General features: G+C 41.8%; 2 protein-coding genes and 1 pseudogene across 2 annotated transcripts in view; all 3 read right to left on the reverse strand.

Moving 5' to 3' along the window:
- Positions 1–13918, reverse strand: part of LOC126606772 (acylamino-acid-releasing enzyme-like) — a 58761-nt gene that overhangs the window by 37771 nt on the left and 7072 nt on the right. The gene's annotated exons all lie outside the window — the stretch shown is intronic.
- Positions 2915–13918, reverse strand: part of LOC126606773 (acylamino-acid-releasing enzyme-like) — a 37366-nt pseudogene continuing 26362 nt past the window's right edge.
- LOC126606784 (acylamino-acid-releasing enzyme-like) lies at positions 5911–12537 on the reverse strand. The gene is made up of 6 exons (XM_050274174.1): positions 12325–12537; positions 11861–12170; positions 11526–11747; positions 6489–6707; positions 6317–6391; positions 5911–5972 (listed from the first exon to the last, which is right to left on the reverse strand). The coding sequence occupies exons 1-6, from the start codon at positions 12473–12475 to the stop codon at positions 5966–5968; spliced, it is 984 nt and encodes a 327-aa protein (XP_050130131.1). The 5' UTR covers positions 12476–12537; the 3' UTR covers positions 5911–5965.

The following is a 13918-nucleotide window of genomic DNA, read 5'->3' on the forward strand; positions in this document are numbered from 1 at the left end:
CACCTATGACATACGAGCACTGTCTGAACTCATTTATTCAGACAAACGTTCGTATGTCGGACCTACTCGGGGATTATACAGGCTTAGCTGCCCTCGTAGTTCAGTGTTACTATCGCCTTGATGTGAAAATTACTTGACACATAAATTAAACCCTATTGATGACAATTGTAGCAAAGATGTAAGTATGGCTCATGTCTTTCTTTAAAAATAAAACTTATTTCATTTTACGTGTGCAGATTTTCCTCAAGTTATCGAGGACTTAACTCAACCACCATTGTCACAAGCATGGTTTTAAATATCGATAATATCGGCGATATTTCGCCGATATTATCGTTTTTCAGAGGCTTCGATATTTTTTCACATATCCGTCTCATTATCGTCAAAATATCGCGATATTATCGATAATATCGCGATATTTTCGATATTATCGAAAAAGTCGTCGTGGATCCGTCGTCGGAAAGGCAGCCGAGGCTGCGTCGTCCCCCTAGCTGCCCAGATCTCTCTGCAATCCATGCTCAAACCTAAGATCTGCGCCTCAACGACGCCGATTCCCCCGCCGTTGTCGAAGTCGCGGCGAAAGATCCACAACTCCAGAACGGATCGAGCTCGCAGTTGTAGATCCACAACTCGTGGTCTGTCCCCACGGCGAAGCAGGCGTGGTCTTGGGTTGAAGCAGACGGGGAACAGAGACGGAGGCGAGCGCGGCGCCGGCGGGGCAGGCTCCGGGGGGAGGAGGAGAATGGGTGGTTGTTGTGGAGGTTGAGGTTAGGGTTTGGGGGCGATTGGGGGTCGTCGTTGGAGTCAACGACAGAGGTGGGGTTGTTATCGGTGGGATCGGTGAGCAAGGCGGAGAAGGATCAAGAGAACTCAGAGTTCCTGGGTTCGCCGACGAGGCGGAATACGCGGACCAGGAGGAAGGCGAGGGAGGAGGAGAATGCCATGTGGAAGAAGGATCGAGAAAGGTCTCTGTGCGTGTGTATGGGAGAAGGGAGAAGAGAGAAGGATCGAGAATTCGAGAGATCTGTCGATCTGTGTGTGTGTTTGTGGGAGAAGGGAGAGGGAGAGGGAGAAGAGAGAAGGTTCCAGATATAAGTCGTGTGTGCGTGTGTGGTGTGCATGTGTGGTGGCGTGTGTGATCCTGTGTGTGCGTGTGTGTGTCGGTGGCGTGTGTGTGTAGGTGGTGTGTGACGTTGTGAGAAAAGAAAAGCATGGTAAATAATTCAACTTTTACATCTTTTAGGAATGGTACAATGTATAAAGTGTAAAATATTGTACTAATTTAATATATATAAATGATTATGGTGTGTTTAAACTTCTTTCATTAATTACTATATATTTTTTACACTCATAATGTTTGCCAGCTCGCTATATAATCAACTTGATAATGTTAAATCCATCATGCAATGCATTTCCTTCCAATTTTTTATGATAAACTAATAGATAATTGACTAAATAAACATCTTGCAAAGTTTCAATAAAATTTTCCAAGTTTTTCTTACAATTTCCGTGGTTTCCATGTAATTTTTATCGATATCGATATTATCCCGATATTTCCATCGATATTTCCGTGTTTTCGGACTACCGATATTTCCGATATTACCGATATTTTCTTCCTTGGTCACAAGCTCAATAAATTATGAAGAATCATTCAATGAATTCTCTACATAATTGTCTAGTCAGGTTGATGAAAATAGGTATTGCCTAAATGGTCTTAGCAGCGAATTCTTATTTCAAGAAGATAGTAGTGCTTTGTATCATGGTAAGCCTCAATATTATTATGATGTACCCATACAAACTGAAGAGTGTGAATATGATGGTGAGCAAAAATCTGATACGGACAATTACCTTTATGAGGAAAGTGATAATGATGATGACATTGGTGATTCTGATACAGACAATTTCTTATATGATGAGGATAATGATGCAATGCTTGAAGATGACAATTTCAGTGACAATGTAGATACATAGAGTTTCATTGGATGCAGTAGGAAACAAAAAACAAAATAATAAAAAAACGATTGGGAAGATATACAGGTTGAGGATTTGAACATGCATGAGAAGCAATATAACTCAGATGAGTTACATTCGCCACTAAATCTGATGAAGAAGGACATGATCGTAGATGCAAAGAGTTTAATGTTAACTGATATGGAAAACCCACAATTTGATATTGGGATGAAATTTCTAAGTAAAAAGGTGTTAAAGCAGGCTAGACATAAATATGAAGTCGTAAGGTCATATAAGTGTAAGGTAAGGAAGAATGATAGGATTAGGTTGTCTGCTAAATGCAAGCAAGGTTGCAGCTGGAAGTTGTTTGCTTCTGTGATGCAGGGTGAAAGTACTTTTCAAAACAAGAGCTACATTCATGGTCATTCATGTTCAAAAGGTTTCTCTAGTAAAAACATAACTTTAACTTTTCTTTCTGAAAGATACATGGGTAGGATTAAAGATGATCCTAAGATTAAGAAGGCAAACGCTTCAGTTAGAGATATTCAGAGACTTGGGATATGAAGTCTCAACAAATCAAAGTTACAAAGCTAAGAGGAAGGCTCTAACTTTGATTGAGGGGGCTTATGCTCAACAATATGAAAGCTATGGGAGTATAGTGAAGAGGTTAGAAAGACAAATATAGGCAGCACTATGATGATGAAGGTGGATCCTCCTTATTTCCAAAGACATAATGTGTGCTTGGATGCATGCAAATAGGGGTTTGTACATGGTTGCAGACCTTTGATAGGTGTTGATGGTTGCTACCATAAGGGAACATTCCACGGTAAAGAATTAATTTGTAGTTTTATTTGACATCAACTCATGCAGAAGTGGTATTAATTTAATATAACGTCCGTATATGATATGTCTATGCGTGCATATTAATTCAATACCTTGGCAAGGCAATTACTTGTGGTAGTGGGAATTGATGCAAATGAAAATATGTATAGGTTCAGTTCGATGATCAAGTGTGATATGTTGCTGAACAGCTTGTGTGAAATGGCGGTCAAATTGCTGCAGTAAAAGCAGCGGAGAAATGCCTGCTCATTTACGATAAATATTTCTTAAACCAGACACCAATGTTAAGAAAGCTCTCAAAGTCGGATTGTGGCCTGCAAACACGAATTTTGAAATCTCAGATTGCATTCCAAGCATGAAATTTTATGACTTTGGTTGTACCAAGTGACTAGTGACTACAATGCACAGCACATCTGGATCACTCCTTACCTGTCAATTGCATGATTATCGTGAGGAAACACAATGACTTTGACAGGAACTCCTTTTTGCTTCAGAGCGCGAGAATACTGTGTAAAAGAACAATAAATATATCCAAATCATTTTCTACTCACGCCATTGCAATTATGCAACCATTAAAGTAGAATTGAAGTGCTCAATGTGTAGTTCATGAGGACATGAACGTGTTATCTTACTTGCAATCCAATAGAAATCGGAAGACGAATATCCTGAGCACCCAAAAGAAAGAGGGTGGGTGTTTTGACCTGCAGAGAACATACGAGCTTGACGATAATCTAGAATAGGCTCACTAAAATAACAGAAAACAAGCCTAAACAAAAGTTACAAAACACAAACCTTTGAGACATGTGAAATAGGAGACATTCTGTGAAAGAGAGTCAGATGCTCAGCTGATGGCGCTTCTGTGAAGCTGTTTTTACCCTCACTCCCGTAGGCCTCAACATAGCACCAATCGGGAATGTCTGTTGTACCCACCATTAGCGCGAGGTTGCAAGCAGGATTCCTTGTTGCTGCCACAACAAACTTCTCTGGTTCCTGCAGCATTTCAATTACAAGATTATCGGATTCATAAGTACACCTAAAATAGTGTATGTTCATGTATGCATAAATGGGAAAATTATCGTCCTTTTTGCAAACTTAACACACCTGGCCAATCAAGTGGGTTGTGAGAAAGCCACCGTGGGAACCACCAAGAACTGCAACTTTTGACGGACTGCAAGCCCCACGTCAATGACATGGTCTACAGCCGCCAGTACATCCTTCAAGTCCTGTAGAGAAGATACTAATGGATCAGGGTCTCCGAATACAAATCCACACATTTAAAGTAAATACCATCTAAAGTAAATGCTTAACAAACATTGTGCATATACAGACACATAATATGTTGTTGGAACCCCAGTCCCACATCAGACAGAGGGAGAAGAAAAGAGTGCTTTAAATAGAAATACCCCTCTCTAACTAACATCGAGGCCTTTTGTGATAAAACCCCACACCTGAGGATTGTGCAGGTGGTTAAGTGGGGACAGTATCGGTGTTGTTAGATTGGGCCCTCGGCCCGTCGACCTGAAAATTTCCACATGGTATCAGAGCCAGGAGGCGGGCCCGTACTGCCACGTGATTGGGTGGGTCCCCGTTGGCCCCGCGTGATTGTCCACGTAGGCCAAAGATGCCACGTGTTTGGGTGGGTCCCCATTGGCCCCGCGTGATTGGGTGAGTCCCGACATGGCTCCACGTGGTTGCCGATGTGTGGAAATTCACGTGTGACCCATAAGTGGGGTCTCACGTGCGGGGGAGTGTTGGAACCCCAGTCCCACATCGGACAGAGGGAGAAGAAAAGAGTGCTTTAAATAGAAATACCCCTCTCTAACTAACATCGAGGCCTTTTGTGATAAAACTCCACACCTGAGGATTGTGCAGGTGGTTAAGTGGGGACAGTATCGGTGTTGTTAGATTGGGCCCTCGGCCCGTCGACCTGAAAATTTCCACATATGTATATAATATTACCTGGGACCCAATTTTTCCGGGAAGAGACTGAAGTGCTTCTTCACCAAACCCCAGTGAACCTCTGAGATAAACTCGCATGTCAGATCAATGGAAGCCAAAAGCTGATTATATGAAGCTAATATTGAAAAGAGGCAATTTTTGAAGCAGGGGATGATAAAATGTACTTTAGCCGAAAAAATCAGAATGAAAGGAAAACGGAGAAACACAACTTTCCTGTAATTTACAATTAACAAGCTGAAACCAATCGAAGAGAGAAATGCTAAGGACTTTGAAAAGCTTGACAATGAAACAATATGTGGGCCTCCATGAAAGAATACAATTAACGGGTTAAGTGCATCATTTCTTTTAGTTTTGGAAGACACAAATATAGCTTCAATAGGATTGGTGGCACCTGAAAGGTTTTAATCATATACAGGATGTCAAAATCAATGATTTTCCAAGACATAAGAAAGAAAACTGACTTGTGATACCTTTTGTTGGGCTATCAGAAACATCCCTGATCGGAATCTTCATTATACTGAACCGAAGAGATGAGAGCAAAGATTTAACCTGTAGCAAGGCGAAACTTGAGTAAAACAAAAGTAAGTTTTTAAGATAATCACAGTACTACAGACCTTCTCAGGACATTCATCTGTGGGGCTTGCTACGTTTAACCAACTCCATGCAGCATTTTTACTTTCTTTATCAACAAGATAACCGTACTTGATTCCTCCGATATATGAAGCAAGTAATGTAGAAACCAATCAAGTTCCAAGTTTAGAGCATAAGATTCCTCCGATATATGAAGCAAGTAATGTAGAAACACGCATATTCTTGTCCAACCAAAAGCAGAAAATATCAGAGCAAGACACAAACAGTGATTTACATTTCTAACAATTCTTCAATGTGAGTTTGTATAGGTTTGTTGCACGTTACAAGGAAGACACTTGTCACTTATAGCCCATGCTAACAAGTGAACCTTTGCTCATAATCTACTTGCACCAGGAATTAATCCAGGAAGTACACATAAATGAGTAGTTTCTAGTTTTCAATCAAGGGAAAAAAGTAAGTTGATTATACTCGAATAAAAGAGATAAAGATTGAAGAGTTCACCACATCAGTAATTTTTGCAGCTGAGGATAGTACTCCATCCATTGGCCAATCTATTTTGTGAAGAAAGTTCGTTGCAGAATGTGCTCCAGACTCCACAGAACATTTTGCAGATAAAAACAGAAGGAATTTACCATCTGGGCTGGAAAATATTACACCGGTCATGACTTAGACAGAATCGGACATCTAGTAGATAACATTTGTAACAATCAGAACTATCCCCATTCTGATGTCCATCAAACTTGTGTTTATCAAGGTATCAATTTCAGTTTTTGTATCGAAAGATAGGTGGAAGGTGCCAAAATAAATTGTTTCAGTTCTGTCGAGTCTAGCACTCCAAGAGAAATTATATCAGTGACACGAAGAAAATGTATTCCACATGAGATATATTGTACACTGAATCTAAGCAACTAATGATTACAGACCCCTGTAAAGTGTAGACACACATAAAACGAAGTATCTGACAGGGGAAAAAAAGTACCTGAACAGTGGATCGAAAGCACTACTTATGCTTTGAGTTAAGTTTACCAAAGGAGGATCTTCAGTTGAACAATCTCTGGAAAAGTGAAGGGATTGATAGTTATATGATATGACTAAGCACAATGAATCTCCAAAATACAAGAGACGGATGCATTGCACAAAAAGCAACTCACTTGAGTTCATGTCCATCAGCTTCTGATTCAAAGTTTGGTGCCTTAACCGCATACAAAGCACACGGCCTGTTATAGCAGTACTTCATACCAAGCTTTCTGGTACCCTCTGACCACCCAACAAAAACCAAATACTGATTCGAGCCTCTAACTTGCGGCGCCCACACAACTTGGCCAACACTCAATGACTTGTCAATTCCTTTAACAGCTTCCGCCTCTCCACTGTACAGCATAGAGAAAATCGGTTACGGTGGTTTGGACATGTGCAAAGAAGGCCTACTGACGCTCCGATTAGAAGATGCGACTATGGGACAGAGGTTCAGGACCGAAGGGGTAGAGGAAGACCTAGGAAAACTTTGGAAGAGACCCTAAGAAAAGACTTAGAGTACTTGGATCTAACGGAGGACATGACACAGGACAGAACACAATGGCGTTCTAAGATTCATATAGCCGATCCCACTCAGTGACTTGGATTTTCCAAGTCTCCAACCGAGAAGTTTTCCTCACTCGGGAAATTAAGGGAACACTACCTCAACCTACATGCTCCACTCACAAAGCTTCAACATACAAGCTTCAACAAAAGAAAATTCAAAGAACTTAGCGAAGAAGGCTTTGGTGTATTTAACACAATACGTTGAAATGAAGGAAAGTTTATTTATTGATATCCCCGATAAGTTACAAATATGTACATATACTTGAGTCAAAATAAACAAACAAGAGGGAGCCTTCACAAAGGTTGCTTAGGAGAAGTCTCAGCAGTCGGTAGAGCCCCAGAAAGAGAAGGCACCGGAGGGGGATCATTCAGAGCCTCAGTACTGGACAAAACCCTAGAAGGAGGAGGCATTAGAGGTTGATCATTTGGAGCTTCATTACGCGGTACAGCCCCAGAAGATGAAGGCAATAAATGCTTTTGGAACAAACCCACAAATCTCTGATGATCAAGTAAAACCTGACCATCAGTTTCCTTCATCTGGTCAAGCTTCCTCTTCATGTTTGTAGCATAGTCATGTGCGAGCCGGTGCAACTGTTTATTCTCATGCTTGAGCCCTCTAATCTCCTGTTTGAGACTCATCACTTCAGCCGCCAATGATTCAACTTGGCGGGTTCGAGCAAATAGGCGTTGGGCCATATTAGACACAGAACCTGCACACTGAACACTGAGAGCCAGAGAATCCTTAACAGCCAACTCATCAGACCGTTTGGAAAGTAGTCTGTTATCTTTGGGAGTGAGAAGGTTCCTGGCCACTACCACAGTGGTCATATCATTCTTCATCACGGAATCCCCAACGGTAAGAGGACCAGTAGGGGAGACGAAGGATGGGCGCCATATGTTGTCTGGAGAAGGCGGGGCTGCCTCTTCAACAAGGTTCAAGTCAAAACGACGGTCGGAGGGGCCAGACATTTTCAAATGTGTTGAAGAGAGAAGAGGTCGGACAAATCAAGATCTTAGAAGTGCAAGAATGGAGCTTCTACTGGTGGATATTCAAGTGTGCTTTGGAACTTAATGTCAGCCCCTATAAAAAATCTGCACTCGACGAAGCTTCAGAAATCGAAGAGGCGCCTGCTCAGAAATCGAAGAGGCGTTTGCTTTCTCAAAAGCTGGGCTGCTCAGAGACCACGAGGGTCGATCTTAGAAATCGAAGAGGCGTTTGCTTTCTCAAAAGCTGGGCTGCTCAAAGACCACGAAGGCCGATCTCAGAAATCGAAGAGGCTTGCTTTCTCAAAAGATGGGCTGCTTAGAGACCACGAGGGCCGATCTTAGAAATCGAAGAGGCACCTACTTTTCCAGCCTTGTCAGCACCTGTCACACGCACACTCAGCTTTGCGGAAATTATGGGCATTCTGTCGAAGATTTCTGGCGAAGTAGAAAGCACATGAATCGTACTGTTCAATCACCCACTTCCCACACGCAACAGTAACTCATGGGTACCACAGATAACTTTGCCAAAGTTCTTTGACAAAGTTGAGACACGTGAAGCTTGCAGCTCCCGCTACATCGCTCTGACCAAGAAGGGTAAAAGAATTGCAAAGAAACAACACTAACAAAGTTTAGACACATAAATTTTGAAGGTCTAGCTACCATATTATTACCCACAAGGGTAAAGGAACGGTACCACTGCTGGATAATTGGAAAGTCCCGGTGTGTCAACCTCTGTGCTTCGTGGCAAGGTAGACTAGCAAACATGCCCAACCTTTACTCACATTCGAGAAAACACTCCCAACAGGATTGCTTGCTCCAAAATCGAAGAGGCACCGCCCTCCGAATCTCGAGAGCCAGACTCCCAACATGATTACTTTCTCAAAAATCGAAGAGAGGGTAAAGGAACAGTACCACTGCTGGATAATTGGAAAGTCCCTGTGTGTCAACCTTTGTGCTTCGTGGCAAGGTAGACTAGCAAACTTGCCCAACCTTTACTCACATTCGAGAAAACACTCCCAACAAGATTGCTTGCTCCAAAATCGAAGAGGCACCGCCCTCCGAATCTCGAGAGCCAGACTCCCAACATGATTACTTTCTCAAAAATCGAAGATAGGGTAAAGGAACAGTACCACTGCTGGATAATTGGAAAGTCCCTGTGTGTCAACCTCTGTGCTTCGTGGCAAGGTAGACTAGCAAACATGCCCAACCTTTACTCACATTCGAGAAAACACTCCCAACAAGATTGCTTGCTCCAAAATCGAAGAGGCACCGCCCTCCGAATCTCGAGAGCCAGACTCCCAACATGATTATTTTCTCAAAAATCGAAGAGACACCGCTCTCCGAATCTCGAGAGCCAGACCCCCAGCAGGATTGCTTTCTCAAAAATCGAAGAGGCATCGTTCTCCGAATCTCGAGAGCCAGATCCCCGACATGATTGCTTGTTCGAAAACCGAAGAGGCACCACTTTCCCAACTTCAAGAGCTGGATCTCCTTGGATAAAGCTTCTCTGTAATCTTCACACGCAACATCAGCTTTCCAGATACCACAGACCACTTTTTCAAAGTGCTCTGACAGAGTTAAAACATGTGAAGCTGGTAGCTCCCACTACCGTGCTATGACCAAGCAGGGTAAAGGAATAGCATTATTACTTGATGTTAGGGAGACTCCTATATATGACGACCTCCATCCCTAACGGACAGGCAGACCTGCAAAAATGCTCAACCCTTTCTCTTATCTGAGAGGGCACTCCCAACGAAGCCTTTCGAAATATTCAACTTTCTTTCCCCCCATAATACCTCTGTAAACAAGCTATACTAGAGCAAGAATATCTCATATCATCAGGGTTAAAAGCAAGAGTATCCCATATCATGCTTTTTCCCTGTCTTTTCCTTTGGCCTTGTTCTTACCTGCAAGACAAGGAGAAAGAGAGCAATCAGTCAGTACTTGGAATCAAGCTTCCAGCCAGGAACTGACTGCCTGGAACCCCTTACCTGATTACTTACCTGGCATTGCTCTCGAGTACTCATCTTCAACATCTTATGCTTCCAGGGAAGATACCGCATCTGCCTGAGGAACAGATAGGGCAAGTGAGAAGGATACAAGGAAGCATGTGGAGACAAGCGTAACAGCACACGTGCCGATACATCCACTACTCTGTCAAAAGCAAAAGTATCACATATCAGCAGGGTCGAACGTACTCTAGATTTGATGGACTTGTTTTGACCCTCAAATTCTTCAGTCGGCCTTATACTCTGGAGGAAACCAGAAAACCCTCCAGCCCGGTTCAAGAATAAGCCTGTGGAAAGTTACTTCTTCAAAAGCAAAAGTATCCCATATCATCTCTTCTCATTTTTCTTCTCTTTATCCTTCATGCTGCCTGCAAGATAGGGAGAATGTGAACAATCAGCCGGAGCTCTGATTGCTTACCTTGTCTGTCACCTCTTTCAGCAGATCCCCTAGCCCGGCGACTTGGGGGACTCCTACTACATGGTTTGTATCGCGCTTGACCAAGCCTGAAACTACAAGTAAGCTTCAAGTGAAATTGATACATTACCTTGTGCATCTCCACCAGTTACAGATACCACCCCTGGATGGAGGAAGAGTACTTCCAGAGAAGATGCCACATCTACCTATGAGACAGATAAGGCAAGTCAAGACGATACCACACTCCGGTACTTAGAAGTTTCGTGGTTACGAGATCATTCTCCCACAATATTTCCTAATGTCATTTGTACTAAATCATTCACTTGTACTCACTAAAGGAGAGCTTGAACCTATGTACTTGTGTAAACCCTTCACAATTAATGAGAACTCCTCTATTCCGTAGACGTAGCCAATCTGGGTGAACCACGTACATCTTGTGTTTGCTTTCCTATCTCTATCCATTTATATACTTATCCACACTAATGACCGGAGCAATCTAGCGAAGATCACAAAAAGTGACCGTTTTCGCTACCTAGGATCTATCTTGCAAGAGAACGGAGAATTAGATGGAGATCTCAACCATAGAATACAAGCTGGATGGATGAAGTGTAAGAGTGCACCCGGCGTGTTGTGTGACCGTCGTAGGCCATTGAAGCTCAAGGGAAAAATTTTATAGGACGGCAATAAGGCCAGCGATGTTGTATGGCACAGAATGTTGGGCGGTGAAGCATCAACACGTACACAAAATGGGTGTAGCGGAGATGAGGATGCTTCGTGGGATGTATGGGCACACGAGAAAGGATAAGATTGGGAATGAGGATATCCGAGGTAAAGTAGGAGTAGCCAAAATTGAAGGAAATATGAGAGAAAATCGGTTCCGGTGGTTTGGACATGTGCAAAGAAGGCCTACTGACGCTCCGGTTCGAAAATGTGACTACGGGACAGAGGTTCAGGACCGAAGGGGTAGAGGAAGACCTAGGAAAACTTTGGAAGAGACCCTAAGAAAAGACTTGAGTACTTGGATCTAACGGAGGACATGACACAAAACCGAGCGCAATGGCGTTCTAGGATTCATATAGCCGACCCCACTTAGTGGGAAAAGGCTTTGTTGTTGTTGTTGTTGTTGGCTATTTAAGAAGAAATCCTCTTACTTATAATCTCGGTACATATAAAAAGGAAACCACTTGTAACAAGACCTGTTAATGTTGAAGACAAAAATTTCAGGCTGCTGTGCTCCAGCATACGTTTCCCCCCATTCCTCCTTCCAATCCCCTTGACCTTTCCAGTTACCCAAGTCCGTATCCGTTGAACTACATTTCTTGTATCCCTGGCTTGTGAATGTCGGCTTGGAGGGAGACGGTTCCTCAGCAACATAAGTGATGCGAGTTTCATCATGGTTCCAAGAAATTCCTTGAAACCTGTAACATCGAAAATTTGCCCTCTTTGAAATGAGGGAAAAATGTAGGCAAGAAAAAGGGCGAATAATGCACAGACAGAGGCACATTGTATATTGTACACATGATTAATATACCATCCATCAGTATATACAGGGCCATGAACAGATGGGGGAATGTGGAATTCTTTTTCCACTTGAGCTTGACTCCAAATTTCAAACCGACAGGGAGATTCTTTTTCAGGATTCCGAGCTACAAGAAGCTTTTCACCAGATGGAGATGGAGCAATCACAGAGACTCCCGTCATCTCGACAGGAAACGGAGTCCATTGGAAGCTTACAGATTTGTTACTTCCTCTTGAAACATGAGGGGATAGAATGAATTTCTTCATCTTGTTTGCCAATAGATTTGGTTGGCTAATTGAAAACATTGCCTGGGATCCAAATCCTGCAATAAAAGTTTAGTGAAAACATCTTCATTACAAATTTTCGTGTATACATATAAAATGTTGATATTGTCAAAAGAAGAATATGTAATGTTGATATGTATATGTATCTGTCTGTATGTATACATTGCTTTGAGAAAAAAAGAGAATTCGTACCGCTGTCAGATTTAAAAACCCATGCCTTGTCAACGCTGGACATACTAGTGAATTCTTGAAGTAACCTGGACTGGGAAGCGTATTCTTCCTCAGTTGCTGCATCTATTCCAAGAGGCATCTCCTTCAGTGGACCATCTTTCGAACCGTTCATGGCTAAAAATGTTGACAATCTTCCACCACAAAGCAGATTGTAGGGAAGATCAATAACAAGAAAGCAACAAGCAGCAAGTATCGGAACAAACGATTACTTATTTTTCTTTTGATTATACAAATTAGAACTGGCATGTCATTCTTTCTTCAACATATTATACAGATGTATGGATACTGCTTCGATTGCTTTGTTTTTATGTTCTTCAAGTCAATCAGCCGTCTCAAATCTCAACGTTAACAGTTTCAGCAGCAGAAAATGTTGACGGCTCTTTCGGGTGACTAGAATTACTCGATTTCAATTAGCAATCCCCATGATTCCATCTAGTAAATGCAGGTGCTTGCAAATTTGGCGAATGTGGATTAATTGGAGTTGCGTTAGTAACATGAAAGTTTCAATATTTGCTCAGCTATATCCAATATGGCCACTCCATTTACCATTCGCAATCGTAAAAGAGTTCAACTTCAAGATATCCAAAACGCATGTAATTCAATGGTTTAAACTTTACCAACAAAAGAAAGAAAAGAAAGAGAACAGAACAACTGAAGTAGCAATATGAATCAAAGCACCAAGCAAAAAGAGATAAAAACTTGGATGGAACGACTAAAAGTCAACAGAATGTCAGTGAGAAGAGCACACAGTAAATACGAGAGAGAGAGAGAGAGAGAGAGAGAGAGAGCGCGCGCGCTTACGTAGAGAGAGAAGAGCTGAGTTTGTAAAGGATTGAGGTTTGGCTTGCAAATGTTGCTTCTCTTTATGAATTCAAAAACCCTTTTGACTTCATCACCTTAGCTTGTGTTTGCTTCCCTAGATTTGGTTGCATGTGTTATAAAATGCATATACGATACGGTTAATATGTATTTATATGTCTTATTAAATAAATTTATGTATTATAATTTGAGTGAAATAATTGTGTGATACTGATGTGGATACGCCTATAAGTTAAGTAAGAGAGTTTTCAGGAGAAGAGCTTATAAAAAAAAAAAAAAACATGAACACCAAAAGTGACAATGTCATATCTGCAACTTGTACGCATAATACACATACAAGAGGGACCCATGCATTTAGATAGGCCCTTTTTTTTTTTTAACAGAAATAATAGAATTTCATTACTATCAACAACCACTTACAAGGATGTCAGATGGGTACATATGCTCCAATGATCAATTTCTTGATCTGGAGGTAATAAGCACAAATTACAAATAATTTTAAACCCCTATACAACCATCACACAAATCACACCATTAGAACGAGGAATCCCGAGACTGATATGCCCTATAGGCAAGACATGACATACCAAGCACCGAAACTCTCACCAAAACCACCGCAAGACAGCAAGACTACAAAATCGCCGAAACGACACAAACCACTTGCCAAAGCAACACAGACCAGTCATAAAAACAAAACGAAAAAAACAAAAGAACATGGTGACGTGTCCATAATGGA

Source organism: Malus sylvestris, chromosome 16, assembly GCF_916048215.2.
Source record: "Malus sylvestris chromosome 16, drMalSylv7.2, whole genome shotgun sequence".
NCBI lineage: Eukaryota > Viridiplantae > Streptophyta > Magnoliopsida > Rosales > Rosaceae > Malus > Malus sylvestris.